The sequence below is a fragment of the Sceloporus occidentalis genome, unplaced genomic scaffold (assembly GCF_023333645.1).
Source record: "Sceloporus occidentalis isolate IW3139 unplaced genomic scaffold, rSceOcc1.0.p SCAF_1, whole genome shotgun sequence".
NCBI classification, from domain to species: domain Eukaryota; kingdom Metazoa; phylum Chordata; class Lepidosauria; order Squamata; family Phrynosomatidae; genus Sceloporus; species Sceloporus occidentalis.
The window spans coordinates 264,453,591-264,476,265 of NW_028316981.1; the positions used below are offsets into that span (position 1 = coordinate 264,453,591).

Sequence of the window (22,675 nt, forward strand, 5' to 3'; positions counted from 1 at the left end):
GCTCTGTTGTTTTGGTCATGCTTGATTATTCCTAGGAAATCATGAGTAGTTTTTTGTGCTTCCCAGCTTAAGCTTTGTGTTTCCATAAATCTTATTTTAAAATTATGTAGGCCTCAAACAGAAGACCCAAAAGGGCCACCACTGGGCTGATCCAGGGGTGAGGTGTGCACATGACGCACACCCCTGGATCGCTCAGAGGCTGTGCAGGCTGGGGCTACCAAATGCGACTCAAAACTTGCTGTGAAGGGAGCGGTTTCTTACCACTCCTTTTTGTGGCCCATTCAGGACTGGGGCAGCAAGCACCCTTGGGATTGTGGTGTCTGGTTGCCACAGTCCCAGGGCAGTTCCAGGGTGATTGGGATAGGAGTGGCCTCTGGTTTTTCTGACAGGTTTTTCTGGCCCCTGGAAAGCCACAGACTCCCCAAACAAACTAAGGCGGGTTACAGACCGCCATTTAGTACGTATAGAATACGTACTAGGGTTAGGAAGGGGCGGTGCTTCCGCACCCCCCTAACCCTAGTATGTATTCAATACGTACAAGATCGCAGCGCCCTGTTCATACGGGCGCTGCCATCTTGACGTATCGGACGCTGAGCGTCCGTACGCGTTGCGGACGTTGTGACGTAGTGAGTGTGCCCCTGGCGCCTCGCTACGTCACAAACGCGACTCAAAAAGAAGCTCCATTTTGGAGCTTCTTTATGGGCCCGCACGGGAGCCATGCCGTGTGGAGGCTCCTGTTCCCCCACGGACCAACCGGCGGCGGCGGCAGATCGCCGCAAAGCGGCGGTCTGTAACCCGCCTAACTAAACATGGGATCAATAATTTATGCAAAGCATCTGAAACATCACCATTCCAATCTGGTGTATAATTTTACCATGCTGGAGTACTGTGTACTGTATATATATTCATGTATAAGTCTAGAAATTTTAGTCAAATAATTGACCCAAAAACCTGACTTATTCACAGGTCAATGTAAGTAGTGTACTTCAACTCTTATATAAAAAGGGAACCATTTCCTGTGAAAGGCAAGAATGTAATCTGTCCTGAAAGCACTGATCCTCCTCTACAGTTTAATCTATCAAGCCTTTAGTGTGAGTACAAACAGTTAAACCTGCTGGAATTTTGTACATTCTTTGGCATTGTTTTCCTTTGCTTGATCCTTTAGATCCTTTGTTAAGTGCCCCTAAGTTTTACACTTGACTTATCCATGGGTCATATCAAAGTCCATAATTTTGGCCCCAAAACCTGTCCTTGACTTATATGTGAGCTCAACTTATAGTCAAGCATATACGGTATTTATCTGACAAGATTAGCAAATTTTAGGCACTAGGGCGGGTTACAGACCGCCAAAAAATACGTAGTGACTACGTATTAGGGTTAGGAAGGTGCGGTGCTTCCGCACCCCCCTAACCCTAATACGTAGTCACTACGTATTTTTTGGCGGCAGCCGTTCCAGATGGCCACCGCCATGTTTACGTCTTGGACGCATAGCGTCCAGACGTGTCGCGGCGCCTATGACGTCGTGAGTGCGCCAGCGGCATTTTGGAGCTTCTTTTTTGCTCCGTAACGGAGCCGCGCGGTTTGGCTGCAGCGGCTCCCTCACGAAGCAAACAGCGGCGGCGGCAGATTGCCGCAAAGTGGCGGTTTATAACCCGCCCAGGTTTGCAGAAAAAAACTGTATTGTGACAGCTATAACAGCAACATTTCTGGATTACATATAAGAACTTCAAACATGCACAAATAGAATGAAGAGAAGGAGATAAAAATGTGTATAATCTTAAATGTTATTTAGCCACCATCAAGCCAACCATAAAACTGCCAAGTGATGTATAAATCCAATTTATGGAAGCAACATTGTTTCAGTCAAAATAGACAGACACAGGACAGACTTGTCTCACACAGGATGTTACTATAATTTGTCAACTAGCAACAGAGCAACATTATACATACATTGTACTCATTATACATCATGATGCATACAATATATTCTTCAAAATATCTTTCTTTTCTGAAGAACTCTGAAACTAAAATTATTTCAATTTCATCAACAGCCACTAGACTGAGATTTCCCTGTAATAATAGTACACCTCCTACACTCAGTAGATATTCTTCTCCTGCAGCATTTATCCATTATGAATATAAATACGCATATGAAAAACCTTATTTGGATTTCCTGTCCTTGGTTTAATTCCAGAAGACAACCTCACTACAGGCAATTGTTAAGGAGTCAGCTGGAATTATGCATTGAAGAGATATGTACAATAAATAGGTAGTTTGTCACGAATATTTGAAGCAAATATTGTTGTGGGTGGGAAAGGGAACATGTTGAAATGCAACTCTCCTGTTAACTGACTAAAACATGTTAACACTAGTCTCCATCTATTATTCCTATTGTTCATAAACCTCCTCTTTTTTTCACTTGGAAACAACACCTGTATCATAGCTACAGTTTATCCAGCATTAAGGATTGCCGAATCTTTTACATTTCAACAGAGGAAAAGGCATGAGGAAGAAAGTAGGGCTCAGTAGCAGAGCACAGTTCTGGATATAAAAGGTTCCCAGTTCCAGCTCATGCATTTTCTAGTTGAAGAGCCATGCAACGAATGATAGAAAATGCCACTGCCCAATACTTTAGGCAGGCTCTGTCAGCTAGGACACTATGTAATACAGCAAAATGGAGTGACCTAAACTGCTATAGGGCAACTTCCATTGAGAGACTAGCTATCTCACTGAAATCAATGGAACTAAGATCCGCTTAATGGCTCTGCCCATCTAGACTTCTAATTTTGGGACAGGGATCTAATAGGAGAATAAATGCCTTCATAAATAAGGATGAAGTTTCTTTAAATAATTAAGTATGTAAGAATGGAAATCTAGAGTTTCTTCAAAAGAAGTTGAAAAAAGAGTATTTGTGGTGAAGGCAAAAATGTTTGCAGCATGTAACACACTAAAAAGAAATTTGCATTTCTCCTGATGAAAGAAACCAAAGGTTAAGCTTCTTTCATTTATTTAGCACGACTGGTTGAGAAGTGAAGGGCAAGGTTACTAGTACAGTTCAAATAACAGAAATTCAATTGTAACACACAAATCCTAACTGCATATCTGAAAAAATACAGCTAATACTTGGCTTCCTTAAAGAGTATTTAAGATCAAATTAACCTTAAATCAAATGTTTATTTCAAAACCTCAGTTAACAAAGTAGATGTGTTCCTGGGCTTTGCTTCTTTAACAGACACACTGGTTTCAGAAGTAGAAATAACGTGGAAAGAATAGCACTGAGCCAGAACAATTAAAGTGGTCTCAGACTGGATTATTTCTGCAGTTTGTTTATGTCCAATAAAAAATGGTGTAACAATACTGCTTCCCAAAATGAAACCTGACAAAAGGGATGGCATGGCAAAGATTTTTCCTTTACTAATTCCTAAGATTTATCCACACATATTTTGAAAAATCACCAAAGTAACCAACCTTCTTTGCATACTTATATAAACATTCTTTTTATCCTGGCAACAAACTTTATTCTTGTGGCTTACTTTGCTGAAATATAATTACTATACTTTCCTACACTCACACCCATCGGCATAGAATTAATTATATCACTGCAATGTGTATGAAACAAATCATACTACCTGTATCAGACCATTTTGGGGGTTAATGAGGATATAATGACACAATTTAGGTGAAGTAATCTAACTCACTAAAAGGCATAGGACTAGTTTATTTAAAGAGCACCTGCTCCTATATATTCCTATCCTACGTGTTCCTGCCCTGCCCTATCCAATTATTAAAGTTATCAAGAATCTTCTATGGATGTCACCAGCCACAGTGTGGCAGCAGGTGGTTAACAGAGAAAGAAAATTCTCAGTTGCAGGCCCAGTCTGTGAATGCCCTCTTAAGAAAGATCCAGCTGGAATCCTTATTAGATGCATCTATATTTCAGACTAAGATCTTTCTCTTTTGATAGGTTTTCAGCCCTTATGTTTATTGCTGGTGTTACTCTTAGTATTCCTTAAGCTGTACTCTTTACATTATACAATAAACATACTCATATTAAAATATATTGATTTCTCCTGGGCTGTTCCGTGTATCTTAATTTTATTGGCTGCCTTTGTTTTTATTGTTTCTTAGGCAGTTTATAAATATTTCAAATAAATTACCTGTAACATTTGCTGATTATTTCTGAAATGTTAGGCTCGGAGGATCATTGGGGGAGTGGTGTGTGTGTGTCTGTGTAGTTGCTCTATTTTGAAGCATTTAAAAAAACAAATTACAAAAAATAACATGTAAAAGTGAAAAAAAATGGATTAAAATATAACGACTAATACTGATGCATGACTTTTTTAAAATAACGTCCCAAGCTCTGGTTTCAAATTACAGTGTGGCAAATGTGTATGTATGCCTTTCCTATAAGAATACATGTCTGGAACAACACTTGATAACAGGTGTCTCTAATTTTTGACTCCTAAAAACTATCACCTTGAAGCTAGATTTCTTGATGAAGTCATTTCTATGAAAATTATGATAGGGAAATCCTGGGCCCTTAGATATTGATTGCTCACACAGCTATGATCAGAGTTGCTAGGTCAGGAGCATTCCAGGCCCTGGGATTTCAGAGCAAAAGACCTGAGTAGCCTCTATTTGTTTTTTTTAAGCACAAAACATTAGGCATCAGCCACAGTTGTTCACAGAATGTAATACAAATAATAACTATCATGCCTAACAAATGTGAAAGTATTTCTCTGATTAGAAACGAAGTTTTTAAAGCTCACAGGCCGAAGGATGACAGTTATGGAGGGAGGGCTTGGACCCACGTTACTTGCAGGAATGCCTCTCCCTATAGTCCGCCCCACACTCTCAGAACTTCTGGGAAGAACTTACTTCAATTACAGAAAATTAGACTAGCGACAACTTCCCAGAGGACCTTTATTTCTGCCACCACAAAATTATGGAATTACCTGCCGGAGGAGATCTATCTTATTACTACCTTAGATGCTTTCAAGAAAGTGATTAAGACAGATCTCTTCTGGCGGGCCTTCCCATCGGATCCTGTATAAAATAGCCCTATCCACCTCAATACTTCAATTTACTGATTATGAGTAGATGAAAATTTTAACTGTTGATTTTATTATTGTATTATGGGAGGGTTAAGGTCTTGTTAGAAATATTGTGGTTGACTGTAACTGTATTTTCTATTGTATTTTATCTGGTTGTAATCCCACCTCGATCCATAGTATATAGTGTGCAACTGTATGCTTGTTTTCCCCCCCTGACAAACTACCAGAGACTGCAATCAGGATAAGGAGAGTGGTATTGCAGTGGAGAGGAATTCAATCACATGTCCCTGCTATAGTCCAGTTCCAGGCTATTCCTCCTCTTCCACAACTGCTATTTATCTTAAGAAACCCAAGGTTGTATTTCAGTACTACACTGTACGGTACTCCAAAACACTTGAGAAAGCATGCAGTGTAATTTTACAATACCTTCTGTCATATAAAATCTCTCTCAAATTTTCTGAGCCTGATTCCAGTGTAAAGATTGTTTGAATCCAACTGAAAAATGCTCTCGCATACTGCCCACAGATAGCAAACTCATTATAAGAGATGGAGGAAGAAGTTAATATGCAACATTATGCTGATAATTTAGTCTTCTGCCAATGTACAGAGGAATAGTTGTTGTAGAGGTAACATTCCTGAGTGTTTAACAAACTCTAACGAATTAGAAGAAAATTCTAAGAGAAAGTTACACAATTAAAGTTATACAGTATAAAGGCCCATTGACATTAATGGAAAAAAACTATGCATGTTACAGTTTTGTCTTGCTGAAATGAATGGGTCAAAGTGTTTCACTGTGATCGAATTGCACCCTAAGTAAGGGTTCTGTTGTTTCTAAAATAAATCTCATTCCTTTCATGTTTACAAGTCTTGGTACAAGAACCAATATTTATTTAGGATAAAAACCTGCTTTTAAGTGGATATTTCTATTGTGCTTCAATTGAATTCTAAACAACTAAAGGTATACTCATTTTTAAAGTAGATTAGTCGATGTGAGAGATCTCCCTCCCCCAAAAAACAGATTTCTTGATTGTAAAAACAGATTAGTCTGGATAAACTAGTGATTCATATACTTCTGACTACCCTCCAGAATTCCATCAACAAATAGCAGTTTGTAAGATGATGCCTCTGTAGCAGTAAACAGCGGCTGAAGTTAAAACCACCGACGCTGTAGGCCAAGAAGTCTCTGCACAGTCTTCACATTTAAAATTTATTGTACATAATCTGCACCATTTTCATTACACAAGTTCAGGTTGATCAAGAAATATTGTATTTTTCAAGCACTTTTAGGTGCAATTATTTTATCCTTGAAAAAATCCTTCCCTTACGTTAGGAAGAGCATACTTTCCACTCCACATGTTTTGGACTTCTATCCTCAGCTAGTATGGCCATTATTAAAGGACTGGCGGAGTAGTGGTCCAAAACATATAGAGGCACAGGTTCCCCACTCCTGGCTTAGATACTATAACTGTTATTACTGGGCTGACTGTGGGTGCATTCACACTGTAGAAATACAGTCATCCCTCCATATTTGTGGCTTTGATATTTGCGGATTTGATTATTCATTGATTTCAATATGTTCTCTCTAGGGCTGTCTAGGTCCTCCAGTGCAACTCTGTGGTCAACTTTAACTAAAAGTTGCACTGAAAGACCAATTGTAGCTACTCCAGTGCCATTCTATGGTCAGTATATGTTGACCTAGAGATTCCTAGAGAGGTGTCCTCTCAGGTAAAAACAGTGTTTTTTGTTATTTGCGGTTTTCCCATATTCACAGGGGTCTTGTTCCCCTAACCCTAGCGAATATGGAGGGACAACTGTAATGCAGTTTGACACCAATATAAGTGCTGCAACTCGATCCTATGGAATCCTGGGATTTGTAGTTTTACAAGGTCTTTAGCCTTCTCTGCCCAAAGGTGCTGGTGCTTCACAAAACTACAGATCAGTTGCGTCCATGATTCCACTTTCCATACATTATACATACATACATACACACACACACACACACACACACACACAATCAATCAATCAATCCATGGATAGTGGAATCATGGATGCAGAATCAATAGATGTGAGGGCCAAATAGCCTGAACACAACTCAGCCCCATCATACTACCTGATGATACCTGAAGACCATATCTGTGACGGGGATGGTTTTTTGGGAGCAAGGGGGCTATGGTGAAGTGAGAGATTGCCATTTCTTGATTCTGCTGGCAAAAGCATTTTTTAATCCCAAAAAGCAAATTTTGCCATTTGATACAAGGGACTAAACCGTGTCCAGTACACACTCACAGGAGCTTTATAAACATGTTAAGAGCCTTCTTCAGACTTAATTCCAGCTGCTCACTGACACTGAGAGGCATTCTCATACCCGCATCTGCAATTGCCTATGTGGGTTTCAGTAAATGCCTTGAACAGAGTTCGGTTCAATTGTTCACTTGTGAGATAGCACATTTGTATTTCACTTTTTCTTCTCAGACCTGAGAGCCAGTGTTCAAATCCCTTTCCAGGACAACTATAATCGTGCACAGTGCTCACTATTGTCACTAATTAATGATTGACTGTAGGAATACAAAGCACAGGAGGTATGGCATGACTTCACTGACACAAGCTCACCTTGGTGGAGGTGGGAGGGGAAGCAGAATGAGTTACTATGTACTCCCAAATATAAGCAACTTGTCAACAGCATAAATTTCATTAACACTTTACTAAATTCTGCAGAAGTACCAAGCCTTGTCTGACTTTACTGAGGCCAACAAAGGTAAACTGAGCAACACAGAGATCAAAATCTATGTCCTATATAAAGAAATGGAACACAGAAGGTACAAACTGATTTTTCTCCAGACCCTCCTCGCTCTTTCATCCTCAGTGCACAAGGAACCTATAAACCAGTCAAAAATAAAAGCCTATTCACTGTCCAGCCTTCTTGGGATTCCAGAGACAGAATTGGCCCTGGGGTGGATCAACTAGATTATCAAGCTAGACTTGCAAGAGATCTAAACATAATAAAGGAGACAGATGGACAAGCAGAGGAAAAAGCAAGCAGGTAAACCCACCGTATGGAGAAGATGAAAAACTGCTAAAAACTAAAAGAAAGCAAAACTGCTCAACAACTGCTTGGACTCTGACTCTGTGTGTTCAAGAAAAAGTGTTCAGCTCGTCATAAATAAATAAATAAATAATACAATGTAAAAGATGAAGCCCAAGATACATAAAGAAGTGGCACAGGAATTCCTAGGCACATGAATTTAGATTTCTAGGGCCATATGAACTAGATCCAAGGGTTTTTAAAGGAACTTGCAAATGTAATCTCAGATCTCTTCTGAATATTCTTTGAGAATTCTCAGAAAACAAGTGAGATTCTTGTAGAGGTTAAGCAGGCAAAAGTTTTCGCCGTCTGTAACAGGAGAAAAATAAGATTTTGGCGCGTTATAGATGGGCCTAAGCGGCGCCGTTGTCGCACCGTGAATACGCGCGAGGGGCGGCGCTTTCAGATGCGCCTTGCCCCTCGTGCGTATTCCGTACGTCAAGATGGCGGCGCCCTATACAGATGGGCGCAGCCATCTTGACGTAACGGACGCTGTGCGTCCGGATGTCCAAACCCGGAAGAGACGTCGCAAATGCGCACTTTGGCATTTGTGGCGTCTCTTCCGGGTTGCCGGAAGGAGCGCGATTTGCGCGCTCCTTTTTTACAGTGCGGGGAGTAGCATGGTTTGGCTGCAGCGGCTTCCCCGCGCTGCAACCGGCAGCGGCCAAAGACCGCCCCTTTTGGGCGGTCTGTAACGGGCCTTTGGGAACTATCAACCCGTCAGAAACTATCAACTTTGTCAACACCAGGAATGTTTCTGAACATTAGTCAGTCTGAGAATACAAAAAAAGAATGCTGCGATTACCAAGAGCCAGTATGAGTTTCTCAAAAGAGAAATCACATCTCTTTATCCAATAAGAAGTGGTAGACAATGGGAATTTTGTCGATGTAGTGTATTTTGACATCACTAAGTCTTCTGGCAAGGTCCTTATTCCTGCCGACAAATATGTGGGCTAGACAATGCTACAGTTAGGTGGATTTGTAGCTGTTTTATGAATGAAACCAAGCAAGTGCTCACCAATGGTACCTGATCACCTTGGAGAAAAATGACAAATGGGCTCTGTCCTAGACCCAGAAATGACTTAAAAGATCGATCAGTGGATGAGTTCATCAATGTGCAAATGAGACTCAACTGGGAGAGGCAACAAATATCTCACAAATCAGAATCTGAATTTGAGATAGCCATCACATATTAGAGAGATGGGCCAAAATCAACCAAATGAATTTCAGATATATAGCCATATTATTTTATTTACTGTAAAATAAACTATTCTTTAAAATGAATTTCAGCAGGGTTAAATATATGTGTGTGTGTGTGTGTGTGTGTGTGTGTATCTGTAAAGGAAAAATCAGATTAACAAATACAAACTGGTAAACCTTGGCTTGACAGTAGTACAGTGGGTCCTTGGTATCCGCTGGGGTTTGGTTCCAGGATACCAAAATCTGTGGATGCTCAAGTCCCATTAAAAATAGTGGTATAGTAAAATGGTGCCCCTTATATAAAAGGGCAAAATCAAGGTTTGCCTATGGGAATTTCTATATTTTTAAAGTATTTTCAAGCCGTGGATGCTTGAATCCATGGATAAAAAAATCCGTGGATAAGGAGGGCTGACTGTACATATGAAAAGGATCTAGAAGTTTGGTAAACTGCAAGCATATGTAAGTCAACAGTAGCCAAAAATTAATGCAAGTTTAAGGTGGAGCAATAGAACTACAGTGTCCAGCCCAACAGAAGTAATACTCTTTTCTGGTTTGGTCAGACCTCACACAGAATACTGTGCCTAGTTCTAGGCACCTTAGTTTAAGAAGGACACCGACAAGATGGAACATATCCAGGAGAGTAATCAAGAAAATAAAAGCTCTAAAACCAATCTATCTGAGGAACAGTTGATGGAGTTGGGTACCTCTAGCCTTAGGAAGACAAAACTGAGAGGTGATATAGCAACTATCTTTAAATATCTGAAGGGATGTCATGACATATACTGTAGATGATTGAATGAGAAGAGGACCATAACAACAGATTCAAATTCAAAGTAAAGAGATTCCAACTAAAATATTACCAAGGAGATTTTTAAAAAGAGGTTAGATGACCACTTCTCAGATTACTTTAGCAGTAGATTCCCACATTACTAGGACACTGGACTAGTTAAGTCTATGAGTCACTTCCAACTCTATGGCGGGTTACATACCGCCAAAAAATACGTATGGAATACGTATTAGGGTTAGGAAGGGGCGGTGCTTCCGCACCCCCCTAACCCTAGTACGTATTCCATACGTACATGGCGGCGCCCCTTCCACATGGGGGCCACCATGTTTACATATCGGATGCTGTGTGTCCGCATGTGTCGCGGCGTCTATGACGTCGCGAGTCCGCCCCTGGCGCCTCGCGACGTCATAGAGGCGCCGCTTAAAGAAGCTCCATTTTGGAGCTTCTTTTTCAGTTTGTGTGGGAGCCACGCAGTGTGGCTGCTGCGGCTCCCGCACGGAGCAAACTGCGGCAGCGGCAGACCGCCTCAAAGCGGCGGTTTATAACCCGCCTATGATTCTGCAATTGGCTCTTTTGCTGTGCTTTGCATTTCTATTGTAAACGTTTTTTGTTGTTGTTATCCACTCTTGAGTCAATCTTGACTGTAGGTCAGGTTAGGTATATGTTTTCCATCTACATCCAGCCTTAGAACAGTAGACAATCATACAGATTTTTCCATAGAATTATTCCTTTCAAATAGACCAACAGTTTTGTGACTGGGAGCCTTTCCCCCATGTATCCAGATAATTTAAACATGGAGTTTAAACTAGAATTTTGCTTGGCAATTTTAAATTAATCTACTTCATTGTTGTAGATGATTTTGTTAACATATCACATAGTTCCTTTCTTCATTCCTTGAAGAGGTACCAGGATAGCAGTATTAAAAAGTTAGCTGACACATTCCAGTATTTAGTCCATTTCAGCATCAGGCATGATGCTGAATTCAGAAATGTTTGATGTTATTGATGGTACCATACTCAGATAGTATTGTATGTCTTTATTTGTCTTCTATTGTATGATCCTAATACCAGCACTCTCCCTGATAAGAAAGAGTCATGGTGGGATAGATAGATAAATGTTAATACAGCAGATAGAAGTCTTGTCAAATGAGACCTGGATTACACTCAAATGCATAATCCAGTTCACCTAATATATACCAGCAGAAGGTATCCACAGAAATCAAATCCCCTGACACAGATTTATCCACTTCGCTTGTGTTCTAAGATCTGCAGCAATGCCAGTTTCCTTCTTTCTAACTTAAAAATATACAATTTTTCCAAAGAAGCTGTGTATGACATAATAAATTTGCTCTAACCTTTTTGCAGGGAATAGAAGAATCAACTTCTAATAGCAGAGTCAAGTATGGAGACTTAGGAATCTTTCAAGAAAACAAGACAACTTTTACTCCAGTGTGTCAGAGAAACCACATTACTTTTGAAACATTGAGCACCTTCACACCTTTTCTTGGCACATTATACTCTCCTTGTCAGATAAGAAGATTCATGATGTTTTAAAAAAATCAAACAAATGTCGAAGCAACTAAACAGTACATTACGATAACATCTTTGTCCAAGAAATGATTAAACTGAACCACAAACACTTGTTGCTATATACAAAAATTGTGAAATAAGAATATTTTTGAACGGACAATCTGACTGCAGGACCACAACACAGCATATGATCATTAGCTCTTAGATCAGATGTAGGTAACCTTTGCCTCTCTCTAATTCTATGTATGTGGGAACGGAGAAGAGAAAGATAATGAGACTCACAGAAACCAAAGTATAAAGAGTGATGGAGGTCAGGGAGCCTTCAAATTCAGATTTCTGATGAGAGATTTCTCTTTCCTCTTACAGCCTTTGCTGGGCAAGGAAGAGAAGGAGGTTCGAAGGAGAACAGATGGCCCATCCTTTCCCAGCATGCAAAAAACCCTCCCCAAATTATTATTGATAGAAAATCATTTATAGCAGCTATTCATTTGTTACAGATATTATACAAAGGGCTTATCTAGGTCTCACAATTTCCAGTCTTTCAGTCTCACAATTTTATTTCAGTTCAGGACCAGATTACTAACACAATTTATGACAACTAATACCTTACTTACAGATAACTGCATTAGTTTTGTGGCTGACTGGAAGTGCTAATAAGCACACTACCCTCTTTTACCATGAATTTAGAAAAATAATTTTCTTGAAGCAGTCTTATGATTCAGTTAAAAAACTACAAGAAAGTTTTTTTTTCTCAAACCCTCAGAGATTCAAACAAAAATCCATCAGTGATACTTTTATTGGCCAACCAAAACACACAATATACCGTATATACTCAATTATAAATCCACCTCATGTATAAAGTGAGGGCAGGTTTGGGGGCCAAAATTATGGATTTTGATATGACCTGTGGATAAATCAAGGGTAAAACTTAGGAGCATGAACAAAGGATCTAAAGGATGAAGCAAAGAAAAACAATGCCAAAGAAATTACAAAATTGCAGGAGGCATAATTGTTTGTGTTCACACTGAAGGATAGATAGATGAGATATTAGAGGAAGGTCAATGCTTCCAGGACAGATTGCACTCTTGCCTTTCACCAGCGGATGGTTTCTATTTTTATGAGAGTTAAGGTACAGTACTTACAATGACCCTTGGATAAGTCGACTCAGATTTTTGGGTAATTTTTTGACTAAAACTTCTAGACTTATACATAAGAATATACAGTAATTGTTGCAAGCTTTCAAAGGTCCATGGGCTTCTTCAGGCAAGATGGTATAAACCAAACAGAAAGAAAGAAAGAAAGAAAGAAAGAAAGAAAGAAAGAAAGAAAGAAAGAAATGAAGATGTTAATCAAATGCCTGAATCAGATGTTTCAGTCCTTAGTAGGGGAGGATATATTTTGTGCAGGCAGGTTCCTCCTTCTGGCCATGCGGCAATAGGGATATTTTCAAGGTCTAGGAAATTTAAAGTCCATTTGCATCTCAACAGGGACCCCTCTTTTGCAATCCAGCATGTTTCCATTCCAGTGAGGTCACAGGCCTCTTTGTAGGCAGAGATTCAGTTAGGAGAAGGAGTCAGTAGAGCAAAGGAGGTATATGTGTCCTTGCTGCTGCTGCTGTGTGCCTTAAAGTTATTTCTGACTTATGATGACTCTTAGGCAAACCTATCATGGGGTTTTCTTGGCAAGATTTGTTAAGGGGAGGTTTACCATTGCCTTCCCCTGAGGTCGAGAGCATGTGACTTGCCCAAGGTCCCTGCTACAGACCAAAACTCATCTGCATTTTTATTTGAATAAGAAATGAGAAACAAAACCAGGACTTGTTTGCTCCCTCCCCAACAGAGATACAGACAAAATATAATTGTTCTAACAAAATGTAATTGTTCTCCACTGGCCCAAAACATACTGCAGAAAAAATCCAGTTTGAGACAGCTTTAACTGCCCTAGCTCTGTGATAGGGAATTCTGGGAACTGTAGAGAGCTCTGGTGCCACAATAAATTACAGTTCCCAGAATTCCCTATCACAGAGCTAGGGCAGTTAAAGCTGTCTCAAACTGGATTATTTCTGCAGTGTGTTTTGGACCTTGGTCTCCATAATCAAGAGCCATCACAAATCAAGGGTGAATTCATCAAAACCATACCAGCTTATAGTAAAAAAAAAAAATCACTAAACTGTATATAAGGCTCAGAAATAGATAAGAAATAATTTGAAGACTAATATATTATGCCTGTTTTCTAACACATTTATTTATAGCAGTTTCATCTCGCTCTTCAGCCAAAAAAGGCGCTCAGAACAGCTTACAAACATCAATAATAAGATAGTTCTGGTTGTTTACACCACAACCAAGAGGTCAAAAACAGCCTGAAGGAGTGGAGGGGTTTAACAGACAGGATATATTTCCTGTCTAATATATCTCCTATTAAAGATACCTCCTTTACCAAGGAAAGGACCTGCTTGCATATTCTCCACAAATTCATAGAGAACAGGGGTCCTATCCATGTGTGTCACTCTATTACAATACATTTCAGCAAAGTTTCAGCCAAAAGCCAGGCATGTCTCAACAGCTTGCTTCAAGCAACATTTGATTCCTTGGCAAGCAGTAGTAAATGAGTCTTGTTTCATCAATATCCACTCATCAGCTGATTTTCCCCTCTCAGAATAATAATGCAAGGAAAGGATGTTGGGGGGGGGGGGTTGTGCTGAAGGGAATATTTAAATCTTTTCCTACCATCTATTCTCTCTTATACCCTCCAACTGTTTTAATTACTATCTGTGCCCAGCAAGACTTACAAGGTGGGGGGGGGGGGCAGAGGGGAGAAAGACCTAGAGACATTTGCTGGAGTAAACTGAGAGCAAGTGTGGTGTCATTATTCAAATGCTGGAATAGAGTAGGGAGACCAATCTCTCCGGGTGTGTGTATGTATGTATGCGTGCACACACCTTCAAATCATCTGTTTACTAAAGTTGACACACACACACCATGAATTTCATAGGGTTTTCTTAGGCAAGGAATCCTCAGAAGTGGTTTTGCAGTTCTTTCCTCTGAAATGAACCACATTACCACACTACACTCTTATAGTGCTGCTATTTCACTTTTAGTGCTGTGGCTGCCTCCCCTTGCATTCTGGGGTTTGTAGTTCAGTGAAGCCTAAGAGCTCTCTGCCTGAGAATTCTAAATGCCTCCTCCCTCAACTGCAAATCCCAGAATGCAATGGGAGGTAGCCAGAGCAGTTAAAGTGGAAGAGCAGCACTACACGAGTGCAGTGTGGCTGGTAATCTAGATAGCCTACAGCACCTTGGTATTTGTTGGCAGTCCCCCATCCGTGTACTGTACTCACCAAGGCTTCCTCTGTTTTGCTTCCAAGATCAACTGGATTATGATGCCTTTAGGGCACTGAGGGCTCTGTAGATCTTTACTTTGTAGATCTTTACTTAGCCATTAAGTTGAATGACACTTGGCAATTCATGGTCCTTCAACCTTATCTACTTCACAGGGTCATTGTGGACATATATCAGCTGGGAAGGAGGAATTATGGCGCGTTACAGACCGCCCTAAAGCAGGCGGTCTGCCGCCGCCGTCATTAGCTACGCCGAGAAGCCCTGGTGGCCAGACCGCGAGGCTTCCCGGCGCAGCTAAAAAGGAGCACCAAAATGGCGCTCCTTTTTGGCCCCTGGAAGTGGCGCCGCGAGGCACGCACTCACAGCATCACTTCTGCCGTGCCACGTCTGGATACTGTGCATCCAAGACGTAAATATGGCGGCGCCCGCCATTTACTACGCGCTCTGCGCGTCCTAGGATTAGGAAGGGGCGTGCTAGGGTTAGGAAGGGTCTCACCTTCCTAACCGGCCCTGTTCCTAGGACGTGCAGAGCGCGTAGTAAATGGCGGTGTGTAACACACCTATGTTTACCTGCTTTAGCTTCTTGGATGGAAAAGATGGGCTGTAAGTGTGATTTTTTTTAAAAAAGGATAGATGGGGGGAAATCTTTTATTCATCCCACATCTGAAACTGCCATTCCCCCCCCCCCTTCTTCTTGTATCATTTTTTAACCCTTTGCTTGATGAAAAAGCTAGCAGAGCTTCAAAAGCTTGCAACATGTGTATTGTGTATTTTGGTTGGCCCCATAACATTATACCGGTTTTATGGATTTTTGATGATATTGTACTCTTTCCACATCTATTTCCCTGTGAGTGTCCCCCCATCCCTATCTTGGCAGCTGTAGATTTGGCAAATATAATTTAGTGTCATGTAGCCCTATGAATTTTTGCTTCTCAGCAGAACTTTGCCCTTTGTGTACACATTTAAGCTACATAAAATTTGTCACATAATAAAAAACAAAGGTAGCTACATACAAGGGCATGCTTGCTGTTATTTGCTGTCAAGTCCTCTTCAACTTATGGCAGCCCTATAAATGTGAGACCTCCAAGAGCCTCTGTTATGAACAGCCTGTCTCAAGGCCAGTAACATTTAAGTCTTTTCCTTAATTCTTTGACTAACTCCCCACCCCCAAAGCTAAGAAAAAAAACCAAGAAGCCAAATCTGGTCACTTCTGGGTACTGTTTTTTGACTGATTTTCAACCACTGGAATGTACTGATTCCCAGATTCCAATGTCAAGCTTGTCTTTATTATACAGTACTACCACTTCATATGAAAAAAATTGCATTAAAAATGCAAGAAAACATTGTGAAGAATGGCCTGATCCAGACCGGCAATTTGTGCCGGCCTGTGGGCGGAGTTAGGGTGCAGCATCCACACACTCGATGCCCTAACCTCCCCCCAAGGCGCCATTTTGGCACGCACTGGTCCACATGGCGCATGCCATCATGATGCCCCTCTGGTGCTGCATCCACATGATGCAGCACCGAAGGGGCATCATAAAGCCGGACCATCATGGCTATGGCGCCCCTTGGAGGGTGCAAAAAGGAGCCACTTTTTGCAGCTCCTTTTTGCGCTCTTCAAAGGCCAGATCGGTCCCATGACATGAGGTTGCCACAGCCCCGATCCGACCAGTAAAGGGGTGGCTGCAGACCGCCCCTTTGGGGCAGTCTGTATAGCCCCAATGTTTTGTATATTTTTCATTTTAACTTTCTAGCCATTTCTAAAACTGAAAGTAGCAAGAGATAGATACCACCTTTACACATTTTCATGCCTTCCTGAACCCTGCTTTCCTTCCCTTGTATTGGTCTACTCTTCCTATCAGTATGTGCTCCAGCATGGTCTATGATTAGAGACATGGGAGCTGCAGTCCACCGTTTCTGGAGGCACCAGTTGGCAGAGGATGCACTAGAATTTGTTGAGGTTTTGTAAACTAAAGCAGAATAATTTCACACCTGCTGTTTTACTCATGGTAATCATGTATCCGGTCTAGTGAAGCTTCCTGAATCTTCAGTTTGATGACACCACCTCAGCTTCCAGCTCTAAACTGCTTTGTAGGTTAGGCATTCAAAAACAGGAATTGCATTCTATAGCTAAATTACAGCCAGAAATGCAGACTTTTCCATGTACAACTACTTCTACTACCAGATAAACAGCATTAGATTAAAGCAAAGTATTAATTTTGCAATTTACACATACACTGAGGATATTACTACATGAGCCCCACTCTCGCAGCAATCGAGTTAGTTTTTTAAAAATGAAAGCATACTGCTTTCAGTGCAGATCTTCTCAGTTGTGCGACTGGGGCTGCTGCTACCATCTCACTCCCTTCCTCTCTCCCTTAAACCCGCCTCCCTGCCCTATGCCCTACTTAGCATGCCTTTGGGTTATTTTAATTTTTCACTTTTTTCACACATTTCCTTAACTGCTGGTTAAGATTTTTAAAAGGAAAGAAATCGAAGAAAATATAATAAAAGAGAATCGGTCTGCTTGGGAATATCGAGAAGGAGATAGGGGAAGAGGAGGGGACACTGACACCACATAACTGCCAATCTTACAACTACATTACACACCTGCGCACTTGTGCGATTGTGAGATCATTGATAGGTTTCCTCTGTTAATAAAAAAGGTCGCATCATCTACCCATCTCGGAATGAGCAGCTATGGGTCAGAGGCAGCATCACAAAATACCAAAGTTGCATTTTGCCTGGTCTAACTGCAGTTTAAAAGCTTTGTGTAATAATCTCCTCGACCTGTAGGATGACTTTAAGAAAATTAACATACAGATCCCACCTGTTCAAAACTCTTGCAGAAGGACTCAAGAAGTATTTGTGCTTTCCTTTGGCCCTGGCTAGCAGGCAAGGGCTGCTTTGTTTGCTATTACTGCTGAGTGATCTTGGGCAAGTCACATGCTCTCTTAGCCTCTGGGGAAGGCAATGGCAAATCTTGCCAAGAAAACACCATGATAGGTTCACTCTAGAGTACTCATAAGTCAGCACACAACAACAGCAAAGTGGTGGTCCTATTCTGTGAGCAGCAATTTCTAAATTTTGGCTGTCCCATTAGAAACAGAAAAGCATCTTGTCCCAAATACTGAAGCAGTTCAATATCTATCCCCTCAGGGATGCCCACCATCACAAACAGTCAAAGCAAGTTGCACTGATCCTGAGTCTGCTGTGTAGCTGCTAAAGGACAGCATTCCTCAAGCTCTTATGTCATCCTCAAAACTAGGACTGTGTCCACACTGCAGAATTAATAGTTTGACACCACTTTAAACAACCGTGAATGACTCTGACCTACAGAATAGCATGTAGCAATAGCAACTACATTTCTATACCGTTTGTCAGTGAAGTAAGCACTGTCTAAGCCAGGCCTGCACAATGTATGGCCTGGGGACCGCATGTTGCCCACCAAAAGATTTCAGGCAGCCCACAACAATGTGGAACAACTTCAAGGGTCTTCCACTGCCCAGCTTTCTCCTGAGGAGAAGGCCAGGCAGAGGAGGAGGAGGACAGGCAAGCGCTTGCCCTGCAAGGCTCCTCCACTGCCCCACTTTCTTCTAAGGAGAAGGCTGGGTGGTGGAGGAGGAAAAAGGGTGAACACTGCCTTGCAAGGTTCCTCTGCTGCTCGGATTTCTCCCCAGGAGAAGGATGGGTGGAAGAGGAGGACAGGCAAACACTCATCCTATAAGGCTCATCCTTCACCTAGTTTTCTCCTGAGAAGGCCAGGTGGAGCAGGAGGAACAGGACCAAACATTTGCCCCTCAAGGCTCCTCCACCACTTGGCTTTCTCCTGAGGAGAACGCTGGGCAGAGGAGAATGGAATTAATATTAAATCATTCTAATTAATATTTTAATAAATATTTGATTAAAACCTATCTGCGGCCCTAAGAAGTTTAGCCTATTTTAATTCTGGCCCCTACCTATGGCCAGGTTGTGCAAGCTTGCCCTAAGCAGTTTACAATGTATAAGCTAATTGGCTAATTGCCCCCAACAAGCTGGGTACTCATTTTAGCAACCTACGGAAGGATGCAAAGCTGAGTGGACCCTGGAGCCCTGCCTGGGATCGAACTCACAACCTTGTAGCTGCAGTATCGGCATTCAACCACTGCACCACCAGGGCTCCTTGGGATCTGTAGTTTGGTGAGGTACTTCAGAAAGCCAGTGTGGTGTAGTGGTTTGAGTATTGGACTATGACTCTGGAGAAAAGGGCTGGAATGATTCAAAGCTGCTTCTTGTGAACGAAGCGTAGAGGCAACAGGATCTGAGTGCAGAAACAAGTGATCTTGGGCAAGTCACACACTCTCAGCCTCAGAGGAACGCAGTGCCAAACCTCCTCTGAATAAATCTTGCCAGGAAAGCCCTTGATAGATTTGCCTTAGGGTCATCCTAAGCCAGAAAAAGAACAGGGAGTCTTATTACAATTTTTCCTCCATGCAGAGGCAGGATGAATGTTGCTGGAGGCTACGACTTTTGTATCTAAAACAGATCTATAAATAATAATGTCATAGATAAATATAATAAAGATGTCCCTCCTGATTTGCGGTCTTGCCATTCACGTCCCTTGGTCATTCATGGATGGAAAGCCGGAACGTACATAATGGCGTGCGCGGGAGCACAACCCCATTGTAATCAAAGGGGCTCCAATATTAGTGATTGGCTGGGTCCGAAACGGATTGGAAGGGTAACTGTAATATACCATATATACTCGACTATAAGTCAAGCTCGTATAGAAGTTGAGGGCTGGTTTTGGGACCAAAACTATGGATTTTGATATGGCTCATGGATAAGTTGAAGATAAAACTTAGAGGCATGTAACAAAGGATCTAAAGGATAAAGCAAAGGAAAACAATGCCAAATAACTTACAAAATCCCAGAAGACATAGTGCTCACACTAAAGACTGGATGGATGAGAGAGTAGTTTTAGTTTTAGTATTTTTAATAGTTTATTTTTATTGTATTGTATATGATTGCTGTATTGTGATGTGCTGTTCACCGCCCTGATCATGGGAAGGGCGGTATACAAATAAAATTTATTATTATTATTATTATTATTATTATTAGAGGAGGGACAGTGCTTTCTGGGAGAGGACAGATTTCACTCTCGCCTTTCACCAGAGGATGCTTCCTTTGACTAGAAACTTCAGTCAAAAAACTGACCGCATAAACCTGGATCAACTCATCCACAGCAAAATGTAAGTACTGTACTTCAACTCTCTCTCTCTCTCTCTCTCTCTCTCTATATATATATATTACTTGCATTGACCTGTATGTAAGTCGGCTCATTTTGGGGGGGGGGGGGGTGTCAATTTTTCGACTAACATTTCTAGATTTATACTTGAGTATATACAGTAAACAACAACAAGAATAATCATAATAATACACATAACAACCGCACAATGTTAGAGTTGCCTTTGCCTATTTGCTGGCAATTCCTGCCACAGTTCATCCCAACTGTCTGCCCCAAACGCCATTCCCCAACATGGCATTATACCTCTCTGGCAAACCAGGCTGAATAGCCCCCTACCAAACTACAAATCCCAGGGTTCCCTAGCACTGAGCCAGGGCAGTTAAAGCGGTCTCAAACTGGATTATTTCTGCAGTTTGTTTTGGACCAGTCCACACTGCATGAATACCTCGGTTTGAGGCCAGTTTAACTGCGGTGGCTCCCTGCTCTGGAATTCTGGGAATGGTCGTTTGTTGTGACACCTCTGGTGCCACAACAAACGACCATTCCCAGAATTCCAGAGCAGGCAGCCACCGCAGTTAAACCGGTCTCAAACCGAGTTAAGCACGCAGTGCGGATGCAGCCTAAGCGAGGGTTACTTTGGGGAAAGAGACAGGGCAAAAACCTAACCGAAAAGGCCGTCTCGGCTGCTAGATACTGGGAACAAATGACTGTTTCCCCCCCTCCTGGGGAGGCCCGAAGCCTCCCTTACTCACCTCCGCTGGGGAAAGGCTCCATTTTCCGGCGGAGGAGGGCCACCCAAAAGCCCCAAACAGGGAGGAAGGAGGAGAGGGAGGAACAAGCCGAAGCCGCGGCTCCTCCTCGCTGCCCCCTTCCCCTCCTCCTCCTCCTCGATGTCGGCCATAAAACACCAGCAGCAGCAGCAGCAGCCTCAAATAAACGTCGCTGCTGCTGCTAAACTGCGAGGGAGAAAAGGCCGAAGGGAGAAAGCGAAGTCGCCTCGCCTCAGCGAGAGGCTGCCTGGCTTCTCCTTTCCCTTTAGGCCTCTTCTTCTTCTTCTTCTTCTTGCTAATCCGTCCGCCATTTCAGGGTTTGGGGGCTTCTCTCCAGCTTCCCCATTCCCCTCCCCACTTTCCTCGGGCCTGGATGGTCGAATTAGAGCTCATTTCTTGCTGCTTTACTATGCTTTCCACTTTTATATTTTATTTTTTATACCGCCTTTCTCCCAGATTGGGACCCAAGGCGGCTCACAATGTGTGTGTCTGTGTGTCAACACTTTAAAAAAAACCCGAAAGGCGTCTCACAGTGAATGTGTGTATAAACACTAAAAGAACACTTTAAAAAACAAAAGGCATATCACAATATAAATGTATGTATATATATATATGTGTGTGTGTGTGTGTATAAATATATATAGACTTCAAAACAAAACAAAAGGCGGCTGACAAATATGTACATATGTGTGTGTACATATATATATACTTTAAAACACTTTTAAAAAGGTGACTCACAATATGCATGTGTATATATAAACACTTTAAACAACACTTTAAAAAAACAAGTCAGCACACATTATATATGTATGTATATGTGTATGTGTGTGCATATATATATATACACGCTTTAAAACAACATTAAAATGACTGCTTACTATATGAATGTATTTGTGTGTGTATACACACTTTAAAAAACACTAAAAAACAAAAGGCAGCTCACAATATATATGTACATTATGGATATATGTGTTTGTATGAATGCTCTAAAACAACACTTCAAAAAACAAAAGGTCTATCTATCTATCTATCTATCTATATGTACACACACACTATATAACAGCATTTTAAAAACAATTAAAAGGCGGCTCACAACACACACACACATAATATTCCTACAAGCCTCAGAGTGTCAAAATAATGAGATATTGGATAGACTTACTAGTGATAACATAGCACTTTATTTTCTGGCAAGGGCCTTGTGCCTTTTAACAGCAGCATGTCAAATTCAGCTGGCAAGTCCCCTCCCAGTGGATGTAGATAAGTGATGAAAACAGCCTTGCCTGTGACCTCATGCATCTGTTGAAAGTGTCCTGCCTAAGGAGTCCTTGAGGAGCACAGATCAGTAGAAATGTGTTGCTTTTATTCTACTTCATTTAGTTCCCCAAACCGTGTCATTATCACTGGGTAAATCTGGGATGTGCGTATTGTTGAAAAGGAGTTACTATATGTAGAGTCGAAGGCTTTCATGGCCGGCATCCATAGTTTTTTGTGGGTTTTTCAAGCTATGTGGCCATGTTCTAGCAGAGTTTCTTTCTGACATTTCACCAGCATCTGTGGCTGGCATCTTCAGAGAATGTTACTATAGTTACTTCAAAGTTACTATAGTTTAGGGCTTTGTGCTGCTGATGTTGTTATGTTCCTTCAAGGTGACTCTGGCTTATGGTGATCCTATAAGAGGGTTTTCTT

The 22,675-nt window shown here is 41.5% G+C and overlaps 1 protein-coding gene across 1 annotated transcript in view; it reads right to left on the reverse strand.

Annotated features, from left to right (window-relative positions):
* LNPEP (leucyl and cystinyl aminopeptidase) overlaps nucleotides 1-21,085 on the reverse strand; it is a 68,914-nt gene extending 47,829 nt beyond the window's left edge. Inside the window, exon 1 of the mRNA XM_089492823.1 lies at nucleotides 20,969-21,085. Within this exon, the coding sequence (XP_089348949.1) occupies nucleotides 20,969-20,990 (22 nt within the window). The 5' untranslated portion in view covers nucleotides 20,991-21,085. The remainder of the gene's footprint in view (nucleotides 1-20,968) is intronic.
* Nucleotides 21,086-22,675: the final 1,590 nt, after the last annotated feature.